Source organism: Typha latifolia, chromosome 10 (genome assembly GCF_019914945.1).
Source record: "Typha latifolia isolate L0001 chromosome 10, TyphaL0001v2, whole genome shotgun sequence".
NCBI classification, from domain to species: domain Eukaryota; kingdom Viridiplantae; phylum Streptophyta; class Magnoliopsida; order Poales; family Typhaceae; genus Typha; species Typha latifolia.
The window spans coordinates 10,914,329-10,933,345 of NC_133095.1; the positions used below are offsets into that span (position 1 = coordinate 10,914,329).

Below are 19,017 nucleotides of genomic sequence, written 5' to 3' on the forward strand. Positions count from 1 at the left end.
AAGAATTGGGTCAATCTTCCGGATGACCTTTACTGTAATCTGAATTATATGTAATGAATTAGTCTATCTGTCTATGGACTACTTTTCAAAGTAAAAAATAATCTTCTTCAAACCTCAACATTTATTATTCTATAGACGACTTGGAATTTGGAAAGTTTTCATTTGACTTTGCCCGTCCATTCCGTCCATTCATTCATTGCATAGCATTGCCTCTTCATATCTATAGGTTTATCTCGCATTGATCATGAGCGCTGCTAGGAAACAATGGCATTACCTCTCTTTCCCAATTTGCGGAAGCCTCTCCACCTACTATTCCTGTTCGTCATCATACTCCATAGTCCCACAACCGAGTCACAAACACCAGACTACCAATTCTCCATCAACTGTCCGAAGGATCAAAACTACACAGCTAACAGCACTTTCAAGACCAACCTCGACCTCCTTTTCTCTTCCCTCTACTCCGCCGCCTCTGTGTCCGGGTTCTCCAATGTCACAATCGGCAAAACTCCTGACCAAGTCTACGGTCTTGCCCTATGCCGTGGTGATTTGTCTCTCGGCGAGTGCCGGACGTGCCTCAGCACTGCGATCAATGAGACCGGCGTTATTTGCCCGAATAGCAAGTATTTGGAGATATCGCGCGACTATTGCTACCTCCGCTACTCCAATACAAGCTTCTTTGGCTACTCGGATGAGTTCTATTATGTCTTTGCTCACAGTTCAGCTACGGAGTCGCAATTGTTCGATGACACTTTAGGACAATTGATCGAGACTCTTGTCGACCAGGCTGCTTATAAATCGCCCCTAATGTTTGCAGCCGGATCGACGAATTATAGTAGCTTTGATGACATCTATGGGCTGGTGCAGTGCACGAGGGACATATCCAAGGACGATTGCTTCCGGTGCCTTAGTAAGTACCGCAGTGAGATTCCCAAGTGTTGCAACGCGAGCGGTGAAGCGAGGTTGTTTGCAAGGAACTGTATCATTCGGTATGATTTGTCTCCTTTCTACAATATTACGGCAGTCGACGAGTTGTCATCATCTCCACCATCGACAACTTCTCCAAACACGGCAGCTCCATCGCCGACGAAGCAAGACAGCAGCCCTACCCCAGCAAGTAAGTCAAGCCAGATTTACTAAAAAATAAAAAGTAAATTTAGGAAGAGGGTTTTCATTTGGTGGGATAAGATATGCTGACTAAATTTGAAATTTTGATCAAACTAGACCTCTTTTTTATTTTCTTTATTGAAATAAATTATCTCTTTTTTAAAAACGCTAATAAGTTAAGTGTTTTTATCATCAAACATTTTTTTTTCTAAATTACTGAAAGATTAAATTAAAAAAATTTATATATATAGACCACACAAAAATGATGAATTAATTAACTTTTTTTATTTAGAGATAAAATATTAATTAGTTCAGCGTTTTTGTTATGACTATAGTAAATTAGATCCCATTTGATAATAAATTTAAATAGTAGTCTATTTTAGTACAAATAAATTAGAACAAGACTAGTTTGGTCAAAAACTCGACTAAATTTAGGTTGAGATTTTTGATTTAGTAGGATAGGGTGGGCTATTGGACCATTAAAAAAGCTCTTTAGCTTGTGAGGCTCGCGGGCTTGGCTTGTTGGTATGATCTATATGGGAGAAGAAATAAGATCCACCAGGTTGGTATGATATATATATGAGAAGAAAAAACCCTCGTCCAAGTCTCCAACCTTCTACTCCCTAAACCCACCACTGAAACCATTTCATCTCCCTAAACCCTCTCCCTTCACCGTCAAAACCATTTCATCTCCCCAAATCCTCTTTACTACGGAAACTCATCTCCACGTTCACCACCAAACCTATTTCCACTGAAACCCATCTCCATCTCCAAGCTCCCATCGACCATCGCCACCGAAACGGTATTTAGTGGTCTTGGTCTACAAGCTCCGATCCGCCATCTCCAAGCTCCCATCGGCCATCTCAAAGCTCTAAGTTCCCATTGGCCTTATCGAGGCTATCTCAAAGCTCTAAGCTCCCATTGGTCTCATCGATCGACCATCTCCAAGCTCCGATCAGCCATCTCCAAGTTCCCATCGGCCTCCAAGCTCCAAGCTCCCGCTAGAAGGTCTTCTATCTGCTTTGCTTTCCTTAACTGAATGTGGAAGGTTTCTCAATTCTTTTTCCTTTTTGACTATGGACAAAACCATATCGGTTTCATTTGGAGCATCCAAATTCCGATTTGAGATATCCATGAATTTCTGGGGTAGATGCACGAGCAAAAATGGTTGAGAAGTCTATGTTTGAAAGAGTAAAACGATCCGTTGCTTCTTGAGAGTAAAAAAAAGATGGGAGGAGAAACGGAGCAAGAAAAAGAAAAGTGAAGAGAGGAGAGATTGAACATCTCTTCTGCTCGGAAAAAGAGGGCTAGGTGCTTAGCTTATTGTGTCAAACCATCATCTAAAAGTTATGCATTCATTGAAAAAGGAATACAACATATAAGCCCCTTATCTCCAGTTCTTATGAATATCTACTTACATCAACATATCTTGTTGATTCATATTTTGAGTCAAAAGAAGGAGAATCTTTATATAATATACGCATCTTCTGCTTTGGACTCATCATCCTCTGCAACATTCCCATGCAGCTGTGGGTTTCAGATGTGTGAGTCTTGCTTCCAATTAGCAAGGAAGGAAGTAGGCAAAGCAAGGGTTTCTACTTTCTTTCATTTTTTCCATTGGCCATCTCCAAGCTCCAAACTCATCTTCTTCACTAGCCCACTCTAGCTATCGAGCCTCATTGAGCTGAGCCCGAGTTGAATCGGGCTAGGCTTTCCTAGCTCAAATCGAGCTCGAGTGTTATGGACCAGATCTAGACTGATTCGGGTATAAGATAATTATGAAAATTTAGATGGTAATAGCATCACGAGATAGAGTTCTAATGGCTCTAGTTTCACATCAATCAGATATTTGGATGAAAAGATATAATTAAAATAGTGGAGCAAGGTCAGAACGGAGCCCAATTTCTTTCATTTTTTCCATTAGCCATCTCCAAGCTCCAAACTCATCTTCTTTACCAGCCCACGAGCTATCGAGCCTCATCGAGCTGAGCCCGAGTCGAGTCGGGCTAGGCTTTCCTAGCTTGAATCGAGCTCGAGCTTGAAAAAAAGACACTCTCGAGTCAAGCTGAGCTAGGCTCAGGTTGCTCAAGCTCGACTCCTTTACACCTTAGTGGGCTAGGATAGATTATGACTTAAAAAAGAGAGGGTCAAGAGAGTATTTTAGTAATCTAATTAGTATAGTTATATAAATTATAAGTTGGAGTTCATGATACTTAATTAAAATAGCTAAATTTCCTCAAGAACGGAGTGTTAATCAGAAAATAATAAAATATAGTGTTATTTGCAAATTTACATAATATGTATTACTGTCATTCAAGTTATTGTACTCTATTTCTGTTAGCATACTTTTTCTATTTTAAAATTGTAGATGAAATTTTCTATCCTATCCATATATTATTTACATGTCATTTATTATTATACTTATTTTTAATAATTACTTAAAAATTAAGTTATTTAAAGTATTATTGTTACTTAAGATTAAGAGAAAGAAATTTTATGCCCTGTTTGGTTGCCGGTTAAAAAAAAAAAATCTAAAGTATCTATTCTCATTTCTTACTCTTAAAATTATACGTCTAATCTAAAGTAGGGAAATAAGGTGTTTGGTTGTAAACTACAAAAATAGTGTAAATAATTTATTTTTGATTTGATATAAAGTTGAGCTAAAAATAAGGTATCAAGTATTAGAATTAGGATTAGGATCGACTGTTTAAAAAAACGATACGCATTAGTCATATCGGCAGTATCGGCCGTCCTTATCATCCTGTATTTTAAAATGATCTTTAAAATACGAAAAATCTAAATTTTTTTAGAAAAATATATAATAAGATATAAATATAAATTATTCATGTATAAAGTCTAAAAATTAAAAAGAAAAATTATTTTATTAATCTCTATCTCTATCTCTATCTCTTTTTCTATCATTCATATTCTCTCTCCCTCATACAAATATGAAAAAAAATTCTTACCCTCTCTCCCACTAACTTTCTCTCTTATCAAACTCTCTCTCACTAATTCTTTTTCCTACTTTCTCTCTTATCAAACTCTCTCTCCCACTAATTCTTTCTCCTAACTCTCTCCCACTATGTCTCTCCTAACTCTCTCTTACTAACTCTTCCTAAAAAGGAAAAAACTCTCCCAAAAAATCCTCTCCTTCGCTCTCTCCTTAGCACTCTCACTCATCCTTTCCCGTCTCTATGAAGTCAATGCTTTTCCGATGTAGTTCCGACCTCCATCAATGCACGACGAACTTTCCGATGTAGATATGGCTCCATCGACCACCAATACCTCAGATATGCTATTTTTTCCTTTATTCTCTCTTTTCTCTGATGCGCTCCCTATCCTCTTTCTCTCTCTCCTTTCTCTTCTTTCTCGCTCTCAATTTTGGTTCATTTCAACCAATCTTGACCTGATATGGATTAGGTATGACTGGTTTCAGCCTTAGATCCGGATCAGCTATAGCCAATCTCGATCTGTTTCGACTAAAACTGAGTTCCATGACAAAAAATACAAATAAGAAGTGAAAATTAAAATCTAATTGACTAGTCAAATTAGGTAGCTTATATTTCAACGTTCTCCTTTTAAGTAGACTATTTCCATGCCAAGTGTCTTCTTCAATTTGGTGAAAGTATTTATCTTGAGGGCTTTGGTGAATATGTGCACCAATCAATCTTTAGTCTTACAATACTTGACCTTAATCTCACAATCTTTGACCAAATCTCGAATGAAATGATACTTAATCTAAATACGCTTGCTTCTACCATAGAAGTCCAGATTCTTTGTGAGTGCAATTGTTGATTTATTATCACAAAATAAGTATGTTCCTCTTTCTTAAGGATGCCTGTGTTCTTCCAAAATTTACCTTAACCATAGTGCTTGACAATTAGGAAATATACTCCACTTTTGTCGTAGAAGTCATTATGTCTTGCTTCTTTAAAGCTCATAAGATTGCGTTGGAGCTGACGTTGAAAATATAGCCAAAAATTCTCTTTTTAGTGTTGATATATCTGCCCCAATCCTTATAGCAATAGACAACTACGCATGAAATTTTAGTGCTTTTGTAAATAATACCTTTATTTAAGGTACCATAAATATAGCTGAAAATTCTTTTCTCGGCATTCTAATGACATCTTGGTGTCTCCATGATGATGCAAAACGTGATGGAGAAAGATGAAATAGGGAAATAAGAAAGAAAAGAATGAGGGGTTTCACACCTCTACTCTAAGAAATGGTTTCACACCAAAATCCTCTAGAGAATAAATCACATAAACTTTCATTAAGTTCCAAAGAAAATATAACGGGTCTATATATAGACCTACAATGGAATTAAGCAAAAAACACCCTACATAGGAAATAAACAAAAGACACTCTAAATAAATAAAAATCAGAACCAGATCCCTATAAGAGGAATCATCAACTGTCGGCGCCTCCTGCGCTGGTACACACGCTATCGCGTCCTATCAGTGATGTTCGCATCACATGAACCTGCTCAAAAGGCTAACAAAGTATAAAATATTGAGTCCCTGTCAAATAACTAGGACTACCAAGAAGAGTTCTTTCTTCTTTAAAGAGTAGCATCAACAAGTTTATCATCACCTTGCTTGCCTCCATAGGTGTGCTCATAGGATAAGCATTTTCCATTTGAAATCTCTTCAAGAAATCTGCTGCATAGTTTTTTTTTTTATGAGATGGAGCTCTTTTTCCCAAATTATTTAACTTCGATGTCAAGACAGAAATGAATAAGACCCATACTTGTCGTTTCAAATTTGTTCATCATGCTCTTTTGAAAGCTTTACAAAAAATATGGACTTATTACCGGTGAGATCAAATCATTAATATAAATGTATGTAATTAAGAACTCATTTTGTTCTCCTTCTTTCATGTAAAAATATGCTCGATTTAACACCTTTTGAATCCGTTCTTCAAGAAATACTTATTGATGCGGCTATACCATGCCCTTGGTGATTGATTAAAGCCATACAAGGATTATTCAACTGGATATTTCATGTTCTTCATATTTCTTCACATAGCCCAGAGGTTGATTGATATAGATTTCCTCTTTAAGAACCTATTTAGAAATACAGATTTAACATCCATTTGATGTACCTTTATCTCTTTTGAGTTTTGAGCAGCTAATGCTAAGACCATACAAATGGTATGAAGTCTAACAATGAGGGCAAAAACTTCAACATAATCCGGTATGCCATACTTTTGGTTATAGCTTTTCACCACCAATTGAGCTTTGTGCTTCTCAACTTTATATTTGTCATTGAATTTGGTCTTGTAGACCCATCTAATGCTAATAAGTTTGTGCTCACTAGGAAACTTTACAGAGTCTCAAGTATCATTCTTGGTAGTTGAATCAATTTCTTAATCCTATGGCTCTATTTTTGTTAGTTTAAATCCTCCTAAAAAATTGATTGGATCCACATCTACGAATTGCACAAAGTTTCTCATATCTTCATTTATTACTTCACAAATCTCTTTAATGTTTCTTGTCTTTCTTGGTGGAAACTCCGATGATAAAGATGTTGGATAAGATGTTGAAGAAGATGAAAGAGAGGATTCTCTTTCTCCAAGGTCGACACCTTGAAAATCTTGTTTACCTGTAAAAATATAAGGCTAAGCTCCGAACTTGATTAGTTTAGTTTTAATTTTTTAGAGAGTAAACTTAATTATATATAAAAAAATAAAAAATATTTGGTTACTAAACTAGTTTAGGAGTTTCTAAACCAGTTCAGAGGGGTCCCTAAACTCAAATCAAATAAGACCTTAAGATTTCTTTCTTCTCCTTTCCATCCCATTTGCAGGCTTCTCTTTCATTAAATTTTATATCTCTACTATAATAATCTTCTTGGTAATGGATTTAAAAGTTTTTAGGTTTTGGTTCTTTTACTATAGCTTATAAGGATACAATTTTCAAATTTATCATCCAATTTGTCCCTCCTTTTATCGGGCACATGCACATGGGTAATGCTATCAAAAATCTTTGAGCAACACAAGATTTGTGTCTACTCTAAGCTTCTTAAAGTGTCATGTCATTCATACTTTTGAAAATTGCATAATTTAAAATATAAACCACACATGCGAGAACTTCTGCCTAAAAATGCTAGGCATCTCTTTAGCCTTTAGCATATCTTTAGCAAGTTTCATAATAGTTCGATTCTTTTTTTCTGCTACCTTACTTTGTAGTGGTGTATAGTGGGTGGTAACTTGCTATTTTATGTCATACGCTTTGAAAAAAAGAGATAAAATATTGTGAATTATATTCACTCCTTGATCGAAACACAGAGTGTTTAAGGTAAGTCCACTTTGTTTTTAGACTAAGGCCTTAAATTCTTTATACGGGCTCAATGCATATATCTTTTTCTTAAGTATATCCATGTCTTTGTGCTGTAATCATCAAGAAGGAAATAGTGATTAATGGATGTTGTGTGCATAGAGCGACATAGATTAGTATGGATAAGCTCAAGAGATTTGGATGCTCTCGAAGCTTTCCTACTTGGAAAAGAGTCTCAGTGATACTTTCCAAGTGCACATTCTTTACATACTTGATTATGTTGATTAATATTTGGCATGTCTTATATCATATGTTTCTTGCACATATGAGAAAGAGAGCTCAAACTTAAATGGTCGTACTAGAGATGCCAAAGCCATGATTCCTCTCTTATGATAGTTTTAAGCAAAGTAAAATTTCATTTTCATCTTCAAAGGAAACATCTTGTTTGGTGTCTTCTTCATTTTGACAATAAGAATGTTGCTTTTGTCCTTGACCTCGTACGTGTCTTGTTTGAAGAAAACATCATGACTCTTGAAAAACAAGTTGTCCGGCGTTCAAAAGATTTTGCTTAAGGCTTAGAACATAGAAAACATTGATAATGAACTTGACACCATTCTTTGTTTGAACAAGAATATCACCACTTCTCTTGACCAATAACTTATTGTTATTATTTATTCAATGTAATAAAAGTGTTATTTATTCCTTGTCATATGTTTACTACAACTACTATAAGCAGACCAAATTATTAATAATATATTCTTATATATTACACACAAGAAAAAAAACCATCCTCTTTCTTTTAATCCTTTGCTTGAGCATACTTTGCATCTTTCTTTTCTTCCTCCACAATTGTTTTTTTGCATAGCCTCTTTATATGGTCATATTTGCCATTATGATGATATTGGACTTCCACATACAGTCTTCTTCCTATACCTCTAGCTCTAGTTGAAGTAGATGACGATGCACTGTTATTTTTATTTTCTTGGCCTCTTCCATCATTATTTCTCTCTACTATTATCAAAATATCATCATTCTCTTACTTTAGAACCTCCTTTTAATGAAATTTGTGATTGAAAAGCATTCTCCAAGGGAGGAGAATCAAGTTGATTTTTGTGATATTCATGGGATTGAAATGATCCCAATAAACTTATAATAGAGAGAGCATGGATGGCCGTGCCGCAAGAAAGGAGAGAAAAAGAGAAGGGAGACTAGTAGCGCTTTAAGTCGTCTTCTTCCTTGAGCAGCAAAGGCTAGGGTATTCGTGTCGCGATCGGCGACCTCGAGCACAACGAGCAATTGTGAGTAGCGGCGGCAACGACAACGACGAAGAGTCTATAGTGAAGTGTTGCTAGGAAGGGTGCCATGCGGCAACCCTTATGCCACGTGTCGGTACATCTCGTGCTGGTAAGCACGGCCATCATTGAGTGAGAGTAAATAAATTTTAAGATTCTTCAATGGCAATGTCAATAAAAATATGCTAAAAATTTCAACTAATGTTTGGTCTAAAATTCTCTCCATCAGTCCTCAATATCATGGATGGCCGTGCTGGTGGCGTACCGGCACATGGCACATGGCACAATGGGTGCCGCATGGGACCCCTTCTAATAGTTTCGTCGCTCGTCGTCGACTTTGTCATCGAGCTACCCGTTACCGATCGCCGTCGCCCAAGTGCTTCGGGTACCCTAGCTCGAGGGAGAAGGAGAGACTGAGAGAGAGAGATTCGGATCCGCAACTTAAGTTTTAACCAATAACTTCTCTCTCTTTTGATTTCTCTCTCTCTCTCTCTCTCTCTCTCTCTCTCTCTCTCTCTCTCTCTCTCTCTCTCTCGGTCTCTCCTCTCTCAGGCTAGGGCACTTGAAGCGCTTGGGCGACTGCAACGGCGAATGCGATCAGCGATGGCAGAGGTGAAGGCGAAGGTGGGTATCTCTTCTTTTTTTTTTCCTCTCCTCTTATGGCATGGCCGGCAAGTGCCGCGGCATGTGCCGTGCCATGCCGTGCCGGCTGGTGGTCAGCACGGTTTGTGCCTGTGGCACGGCTATTGTTGCTCAATATGTTAACGATGGAGAATATTTGATTAAAATATGAGGAGTGTATCAAACTCTTTTAGTTAATGTTTGGATTATTTATTCTGCTAGCTATGAGATAATGCTTCTCAAAGCATCGCATGCATAAATGGCATTTCTTGAGAGTCGCAGCACATAAATATCCTTGAAAATTGTTACAACATTAATGTTTGTTGTCATTTTACCCTGAAGTCTCCATTAATCCTAAAGTATGTGATCCAATTGGTTTTTGTAAAGCATCTTCCATATATACCTGATTGCGACTGCTATGTCCTCCAAATTGTATTTGTCTTTATGGTTTCATGTAATCTAATAGCATTTGGACATGCTATAAGAGAACATGGTATTCTCTTCACTTTGGAAATCTGAAGTCAAGATTGATATTTGATTCTGTTTCTTCCCTGGTCTTGTTGGCAACGGAAGAGGTGATGAATGCATGAGAGACAGAGTAGTAGAAAAGTACAAGGCCCTGTTTAATATGATGACACCCAGCCACCTATGCAACTCCTACACTTGTTGTCATTGCTATTGCTTTTTTACTTGTTATAACTATTACTATTAAGTACTATTGTCTATTGATATTGTCAGCAAAAATCATCAGTTTTATTGTTATTATCAGCATTATACTTGCAGTTATTACTGCTGCTACTATTACTACTACTAATTGTGATAATAAAATTTGGAAGGAATGATGAGTAGTCTTGCATATTTTATATATTCACTTGTCTATGTGTCTATATATTATATCCATACTGATGTATCTTGTATGTATATTATTGTATAAATGCTAAACTTGAAGCATGATTGCAAAATTATTATTCATCAAGCATTCTGAGCACTTCTATATGAAGGTCAATTGATGCATATGTACACTACCCACCATCCAAAGTAGGATTATTGATTTTCTCTTGGAATGCTGTTCTCTGAAAACATGTCACATGTGCACGACATAATTCCTAAGAACATTTTCTTTTTTTCCAATACAAAGTCGGAGATGAATTATATTTCATGGATTGTTCTTTGAGAACTGCATCTCTATCCAAAGAAATGAAAGGAAAAGGATCTGGTTTCTTTTATTATTAAGTTGTTTTGTTTTTTTATTCAGATGGATAACAACTGTGATTGACTAACTAAAATTGCAGGGAAGAAGAAGAAAATTTGTACTGGCAGAATTATTGCAATTGTAATATCTGTACTGGCTGCATTATTCCTAGTTTGCATTTGTTTCTGGAGGAAGAAGAGAAGATCATCAAGAAATCTAGCACTACCATGTAAGTTGTGTATGATGCATCATGAACTATTACTACTAAGTACTATCTGTTTGGGAAGAAAAAAATTAACGAACTCTTATTTAGACTTAACCAGTATAGTTAGATATTAATTGGGCTCAATTGATGTCCAGATCTTGTTACAGAGAGATTTGACTAGATTAGGTAAAAATTGCTGAAATTTGGAATCCTTATGTATAAGCCTTGAAGGAGTGCGTATTTATGCAGAAAATGCTCCTGAGGTCGGGATCTATTAAAACCATAGCATTCAGTCCTTAAAATTTGCAATTGATGGGATAAGGAAGGCTTTATTTTTATTATTTTGGAGATATTTGAACTAATACAATTGGAACTGCCTATAACCACGACGATGCAGTAACAACCTTCCTGCTCGAATGGTGGAAATTCCTTTTTAACTGTTCATACCGAAATTCATTCGTTTGATCATTTGAACCCATTTTGAAGGGTTTAAACAAGTTGCAGATGCTACTTCTAGAAAAATTACAATATTATGTTCACTTCAAATGCCCCTATATAAATTTAATGTTTATCATGTTTCACAGTTATAGGTTGGGTCTGTGCGAATGCCCTTCCAACCATTCAAACATCACTGACATTCATTTATGAGTTGGTTTATTTCAATGATTCTACTTTAGATATGAGTTTGGTTTATCTCTAAATCTTAGTGCGTGAAAGAGTCTATATATATCTATTAGCAAGGATGGTTATGCCGAAAGCATGTGTGATATGGTTTAGACTTTGATCGAATTACTTCATGAGGGATATTGGGTTTGCTACTTATTATAGCTGATTTATTGGAGGATTACTTAGCCTTTGGATTGGGTGTTCAAATAGCCTTGTTTGAACAACTTCACAATGTTGTATACCGAGAGTAGGTGCGTTTGGAGACGTTCAAACGCCACAGACTAGGAGCACTAGTCTCTGGTATGCTCAAACAACATTTGGACACCATGGTCTATTTTAGATAGGTATCTCTAAATCTTAGTGCGTGAAATTCATGGAGTCTCCCAAAAGAATACAGAAGCCAATAGTGAACTTCCGATTACACTTGTCACTAGCATAATCTACATCAAAATATGCCCGCAACTCTAAGAAAGAAGTAGATGGCATGAAGAGAGCGAGTGACAGTGCCTCAAAGATATCAAAGAATTTGCATGAGAGGAGCATAATGAGCAGATCGATGAGTCTGCATGAACTGAGTGACAAGACCAGCTACATGAAAGATATTCGACTGGGTAAAAGGTCGAGTAGATGAGGGCACGACCGGCTGACGATATGTAGTTGGATCAAGAAGAGGTTGACCATCATCTAGCTAAAGCTTCACATGAAGCTCAATTAGGATAGCAACGGGATGAGTATCAGTGATGGTGGCATGACTGAAAATGTATGTAATATATTTTTGTTGGGACAACAAAAGATTATAAGATGATAGAATAATTTTGATACCTAGAAAGTATTGAAAATTATCGATGACCTTCATCTCAAACTAGTGCTGAAGATGCTGCTGAAGAGTGCGAATGTCGACCGAGTCATCCCCAGTGATAATCATATTGACATATAGAAGAAGGACCCAACCCTAAGTAGAAGACCTTAGAAATATGGATGGCTGAGAAGGATTCTCTTGAAATTCGTAATATGTGAAAACACTTTAAAATTAATCAAACTAGGCATAAGGAGCCTACTTGAGCCCATAGATGGCTCATCACAAGCGACAAATGACTTGAAAAAGTGGGGAAGCCAAGTGGAGGATCTATGTACACCTCCTTGTCAAGAAGGCTATGAAGAAAAGCATGCTTCACGTTCATCTAATGTAGAGTCCACTAGCGGCTAGAAGCAATAGCAAGAAGAGTATGGACAGAAGTCATTTGAGTAATAGGAGCAAAGGTCTCCTCATAGTCTATCTTGTATTCCTGAGTAAAACCTCGAGCAATCAGACGAGCTTTGTCTTTGGCAATAAATCTATTAGGTCAATTTTTGACCTTGAAAATCCATTTTGTAGCTGACAGGCATGATGTCAGACGGGTGAAAAACATATAAAGTATACATCTACTGAAGGGCTAAAGCTTATTTCCGGAAAAATAATATGTATCGGCCGTATCAGCCGCTTGTATCGGATCTAGTTTCGGCCCAGATCGGGATCCGCCGAAATTGGAGACTATGGTGGAAATATAACCAATATAAGAGATACGATAATGGGTTCTATCAGCAACGTGAATATGAGGAAGGGCGAGAAGGGTATGAGTGAAAGTTCTAGGATTTAGTCATACCAGAAGAAGTAGAGGCACCAGTAAAGTTGAGGGCTCTGTTAATGAGCTGATGAATTTATTGGAGTTGTGCACTGCTAAAGGTGGAACCAGAGGAATGATCAGATGGACCGGTACTTGGGGCAGCGGTCGAGCGGAGGCATCTCTGTCCTTTCTTGATCTCTTTTTGCTAGAGTGAGGATCAAGCAGAGGAGGAAGACTATTGTAGCGAGTGGTATGATGATCGTGGCAACTGCAATGAGTGCACATAGAGCGCGATGAGTGATGGTCTCGTCCGAGCATATGAATGACGTGAACAGCAATGGAAATATTAGACACGACCGATAGAGGAGTGTAGCACCAAGTACAATCTATGATAGAAAAAAGTGGTGTAGAAGGTACTTGACAATGAAGCACGGATATGGACACGGGACACGGACACAACACGATACGGACACGGCAAATTTTGAAAATATAGGACACGGACACGGCATAGGACACGGCGAAATAAATAAATAAAACTTATCTAGATCTCTGAAAGTTGCCACCAATACTTCTTCTCATCTTGTTCTCCTCTGTCTATATATTTCTGCTATCTTTCATTGCCCTTCTCATCCTCTCCACTCTGCTATCATATGAAACTTATTTTGGAGACATTGATATTTAACTCTGTAACTAAAAAATATAACTTAAAATTTACGAAAATAAAATCCTCTTAATTTTTTTTTCTTTACTTCTCTCCAGTTTCCACCTCTCTCTACCTCTCAGGTCCTCAATAGCAGCAATTGCTACTGTTGCTGCTCAGGCGCTTCTGCTGTAGGTGCACAGCAACAAGTGTGCAGCAACAGCAGCACCCTGCTGCTGGTGCTGCTACTTCACCACAGCAGCTATAGCAGGTGCGCAGTGAAAAAAAAATGAAAAAGAGAGGAATTAGAAATTGAAAAAAAGAAATTCATCTGAGGTCGGCAAAGGTCGAAGTTGTCGGATCTTCGCTGGAGAATGTCGCCGGAGATCTACTCAGTTGCCGGTGAAAAAGAGATCAGTGGAAAAGAGAGAAGAAAGAAAAGAGAGAGAGGAAGATAGAAGAGAGAGAGAGAGAGAGAGAGAGAGAGAGAGAGAGAGAGGTAGGAGGGTGGGGGAGCATCAATTATTGATGTCCCTTGAGGTCGGATCTGACCGTTCCCATTCGTTTCGGTTGGAATCGGCCGAAACGACTGATACCCCAGTCGAAACCAGCCTGGTTTTGACCAGGATTGGGATCGGCTAGGGCCAAAACTAGGAATCTTGATTTAGGTTCAAATATGCCCACCTATGTTTGAACACATATATAAGATGAGGTTTTTTTTGCATATTACATGATCACTTTTATTAAGGTTTTTATACCTTTGCTAGAGCAGGTACGTAAGGGTTATTAAATCCAACCCTAGTAAAAGTCATCATTATCCTTGGGGAGACTTTTGAAGATCACCTATGGTTTCAGACGAAGATTGGCTCTCAACTTAACTCATCTATATCAAAACATCTCATTGGTCATTGAGACGGAAAAATGAACTTTAAGAGTCACTGAAAATAGAAAATCAATCATGGAAAATGGTGTATCGTGAGATTTAGCGAGCAAGATTATTATAGATTGAGTCGTAGAGATCGACGTGTGATCTGGTAGATTTTTGTAAGTCTTATAGATTTTATTGATTGATTTAGATCCAAGTTTGGATCCGTGATTTTAAACTCGATTTGAGTTTCTTTACATAAAAATCTTTCTGTCTAGGATTATTTTTTCACATTTTGTTTTTTGTATTTATTTTATTGATAGCGTGCAGTAAATCAATCTCCTAAAGTGAGTATTACAAATTTGCAACCTTCTTATGAAGTGTCTTGTAGCAAGTACATTTTCTCAGTTACATCTGGAGGCCAGGCATCATATCATCATTAATTTAATATCATATTGTTCCATTAAGAAATATTAAATGGAAGGGCAATTTGGGATATAAAAAAGAAAAAGATCAGCTAAGTAAAAGGTTGTCTCTAAATGAGATGTTATTAAATAGAGTCTATCAAGATTCTAGAGAACAGGGAACCTATATTCTCCTGATCTATATTTGTCTTTGCATCTTTTTGCATTTTCTTTATATCCTTAGTTATCTAGAAATAGTGGAGAACTTTTATCTGTAGACACTATCCGACTTAAAAATTATTGTAGAGGTTCCACAAGTAATGAAATTGAAGTTATGGGATCAAATTTTCATGACTGTGCCTTGGGAGGAAGATTACAAGTATAAAGCAAGCAATAAGTTCTGTATTTTTTTATCCATAACTTCACAGGCCATCAACAAATTTGCTCGTGACTATAATGTATGTATTATTTAGAATATTGAGATGATGTCTGTTCTTTTTTCAGTAGATGAAACTCACACAGAGGATATCGAAAGTGTTGAGTCACTGCTTCTTGATCTGTCAACATTGAGAGTTGCAACAGCTAACTTTGCCGAATTCAACAAACTTGGAGAGGGGGGATTTGGTGCAGTTTATAAGGTATCATAGTAGCTAATGTAATACACAATTGTAATTCAAAGTCAGATTTTCTTATTTGATTTAGACTATTATTTACATGTATACATGTCATTTTTGCTAACCTTCTATTCTGCTTAGGGATTCCTCCCTGATGGACAGGAGATAGCAGTGAAGAGACTATCAAGGCATTCAGGGCAAGGACTAGGAGAGCTGAAAAATGAGCTAATTTTGGTTGCCAAGCTTCAGCACAAGAATCTTGTAAGGCTTTTAGGTGTTTGCGTAGAGGAGCACGAGAAGTTGCTTGTCTATGAATTTGTTCCTAACAGAAGCCTAGACACCGTTCTTTTTGGTACTACTTTTCTGCCACATCTTAATTTACCCTGTCATGAGCTAGCCTAATGGAAATTAATGCATTCAGTATATCATTAATCTAACAGGCCTTTAAAATCATTTCTGCTAGAAATTATGTATGACTTAGAGCCAATTGTTATATTTGAATCATAGATGATGAGAGACGAAGCCAATTAGATTGGAGAAAGAGGTATAAGATCATCAATGGAGTTGTTCGAGGCCTAGTTTATCTACATGAAGATTCACAGCTAAAAATCATTCATCGCGATCTCAAGGCAAGCAACGTTCTGTTAGATGCAGAAATGATCCCAAAGATTGCAGATTTTGGTCTAGCCAGGCTTTTTGGAGGGGACCAAACTCAAGGCATCACAAACCGGGTTGTTGGGACATTGTAAGTAGCAACCTTCAACATTATCCTTATTCTGATCACAGGTAGTTACAGAGTGTACTCTAAATAACAAGTTCAGGTCCTATGCAGTGGTTATATGGCACCAGAATACGCAATGTGTGGGCATATCTCGACCAAATCAGATGTATTTAGCTTTGGTGTTTTAGTTTTAGAGATTGTGACCGGAAGGAGAAACAATGGTTACTTTGGTTCTGAGCAGGGTGAAAACCTCTTGAGCTATGTGAGTACTTTAAAAGCTTGTGGACATAATATTAATGGTTTCAAATGATAGCCTTATATGCAAAATTAATGAAGCTATATGCAGACATGGGAGCATTGGAGAGCGGGGACAACCATAGAGCTAATTGATCCATCCTTGGGCAACTATTACTCAAGAAGTGAGATGCTGAGATGCATCCATATTGGACTATTATGTGTTCAGGAAGACCCAGTTGAGAGGCCTAAGATGTCGATGGTCGTCGTGATGCTTAGCAGCGAGACTGTGTCGCTTAAAGCTCCCTCAAGACCTGCATTTTGCATCAGACAGAGCAGCATCGTCTCGGAAACACACGGTGTTAGACGCAACCAGAAGCGGAGGAAGTCTACATTAGTGTCACGAAATGAGGTGTCCATTACAGACCTTGAACCTAGATAGATGTGCAGCTATGAAAAATATCATACCTTTAGAAGATTGATTAATAAGATCTCTCTCAAATGATATATAGAACTCTGTAATATTGTTCTTTTAGTGTATGTAATACTTTTATCACTGGTAAGATCCTACAGAACATAGGATCTACATCTATCCTGTCTTCTATTGCTTCAATCCGTTTCATAAGTGAATAGAACAAACGATGAGTTTGCCTGAGTTCTTCGTCATAAAAGAACAGAAGAAAAAGAAAAAAAAAAAGACGTGTAAATCTACTTAAGAAAAAGGTAGGTCCATATTAAATCTCATGGAAAACAAATAAATATATCCACTTAAGTGTAAGGTCCTACTATATGCACCAATGTGCAAAACCAAGTGTTGTGTCCAAAGGGGTGGGGGAAAGCTAAAGTAATCCAAACCTAAAACAAAAACAAATAGAATATCATTGGATGATATTACCAAAGTATTAGCAAAGCTAATAGTAATACCAATTTGGCAAAAAACTACAATGCTAGAAATAGTGAGTAATTAATTGCTCAAGACAAATACAAATAAGAAATACTAAATTATGTAAACCAAAAAAAAGAAAAGAATGAGAGGTGTGCTTTCTCAAAAGCCTTTTTCTCTTGCTCCAAAATTCTTTCTTTTTATCTCTACTTAAGCATTCAAAAGCCCTTTTAGACTACTTAAGCATTCAAAAGCCCTTTTAGACTGGCCAAATAAAGTATAATTTTCTACATTGGCAAAAATTCTAAGATTTCAAACATTGCATAGTGACTATAAATTTATACTTAAAGACACTAAATCTAAAAAATTAAATATTGCAAGACTTTCAAAGAACTTTAAATAGTTTCACCCCTGCAAGCTTTTGAGTCTTCATTGTTAGTCTATTAACTGATTATTTTTTCTCCAAATGTTTTGAGTAAGAGTATACACGTAAATTGAAAAGAAAAAATGGACAGACCTTTCACGTCCTTATATGTGACCATTATCTAAAATCCTAGCATTCATGTTTTCAACTTGTTTAATAATTAATCATGTCGGTAGTAGTTAGAATTTGACCTCATCAAAATCCAACTCTCAACTCTATTCAATCTTAATCGAGCAAGATAGCCACCTAATCCAATGGAAGAAAAACGCGTGCTTGGGTCAAAGTCCACAAATTTTCTCTTCAATCTTAAATTAATGATATTGTAAGTAAGGGTGTAAACGAGTGGAGCTCGAAATTAATTTTGAGCCTAATTTTAATGTTTAGACTCGGCTTAGTTCAACTCAAGCTGAGCTCCAGACTTAGCCCGAGCCGAGCCCTAGCTTAATTGGAGGAGGAGAAAGCGGCGGGGATAGCAGCCTTTTGAATCAAGAGGAGGAAATCCATGGTTGAGGAGACGGCAGCGGCTTATATCGATGTAGGAGAAGGAGACGATGAACTTTTGAATACACCGTGAATATCAAACTGTATAAAAGACACTGCATTCTCGCTATGAGACTCCTCAAATATATCGAGCTTCTCAATGCTAACAAATTATCAGATGCAACAAAATCCATAAATGGTGAGATGGCATTTCCTGACTTCACATTACAAGTATTCTAGAAGGAAATCAGTGGAAAGAAAAAAAGGAAAAGATAACATCAATTTCAATGCCAGTCGTGCAGGACCAACACCATTGTATACATGATATCTTCTCTAAGCACGGCGACTTGCTCATGGAGGAGGCAAAGGAGGAGGAGGATATGAAGGCCACGGCGACAGAGGAATCCGATGCCAATGGAGGAGGAGGAGGAGGAGGAGGCTGCCGGAAGAGGTAGGAGGACCTGATCATCACGGTAGATCGACGAAGAAGTTGGATTTGTTGGAAAGAATTTTATTAGATTAAGATTAGAGTTAGAGTTAGATAAAGATAATCATAGGAGCCATTAAATTAAGAATTTAATAATTATAAGTATATTTATATATAATATATTTTAATAAATATTATATTTAAATCAAGTCTGAGCAGCCAGTTCTAACTAAGTTTAGCTCAACTTAAGCCAAACTGAGCCGATCCCAAGCAGCTCACTTAATTTGACACCCCTAATTTTATTATAAAAACCTCAACGACCATCTAAAATCCTAAAATCCATTATACTAAATCAAGTAGGATA

The 19,017-nt window shown here is 37.0% G+C and overlaps 1 protein-coding gene across 4 annotated transcripts; it reads left to right on the plus strand.

Annotated features, from left to right (window-relative positions):
• Nucleotides 1–228: 228 nt before the first annotated feature.
• LOC140796791 (cysteine-rich receptor-like protein kinase 6) lies at nt 229–17,052 on the plus strand. Of its 4 annotated transcripts, none has more exons than XR_012110531.1 (7): nt 229–1,114; nt 10,587–10,715; nt 15,375–15,508; nt 15,626–15,836; nt 15,992–16,229; nt 16,306–16,467; nt 16,542–16,683. XR_012110531.1 is itself a non-coding variant. In XM_073149910.1 (7 exons), the coding sequence occupies exons 1-7, from the start codon at nt 265–267 to the stop codon at nt 16,593–16,595; spliced, it is 1,767 nt and encodes a 588-aa protein (XP_073006011.1). In that variant the 5' UTR covers nt 232–264; the 3' UTR covers nt 16,596–17,052. The 4 variants fall into 4 exon arrangements, 2 of the variants coding, with proteins under 2 accessions (XP_073006011.1, XP_073006008.1); XR_012110530.1 differs by having other exon boundaries at nt 231–1,114; nt 16,552–17,052; XM_073149910.1 differs by having other exon boundaries at nt 232–1,114; nt 16,317–16,467; nt 16,542–17,052.
• The last annotated feature ends 1,965 nt before the right edge of the window (nt 17,053–19,017 follow it).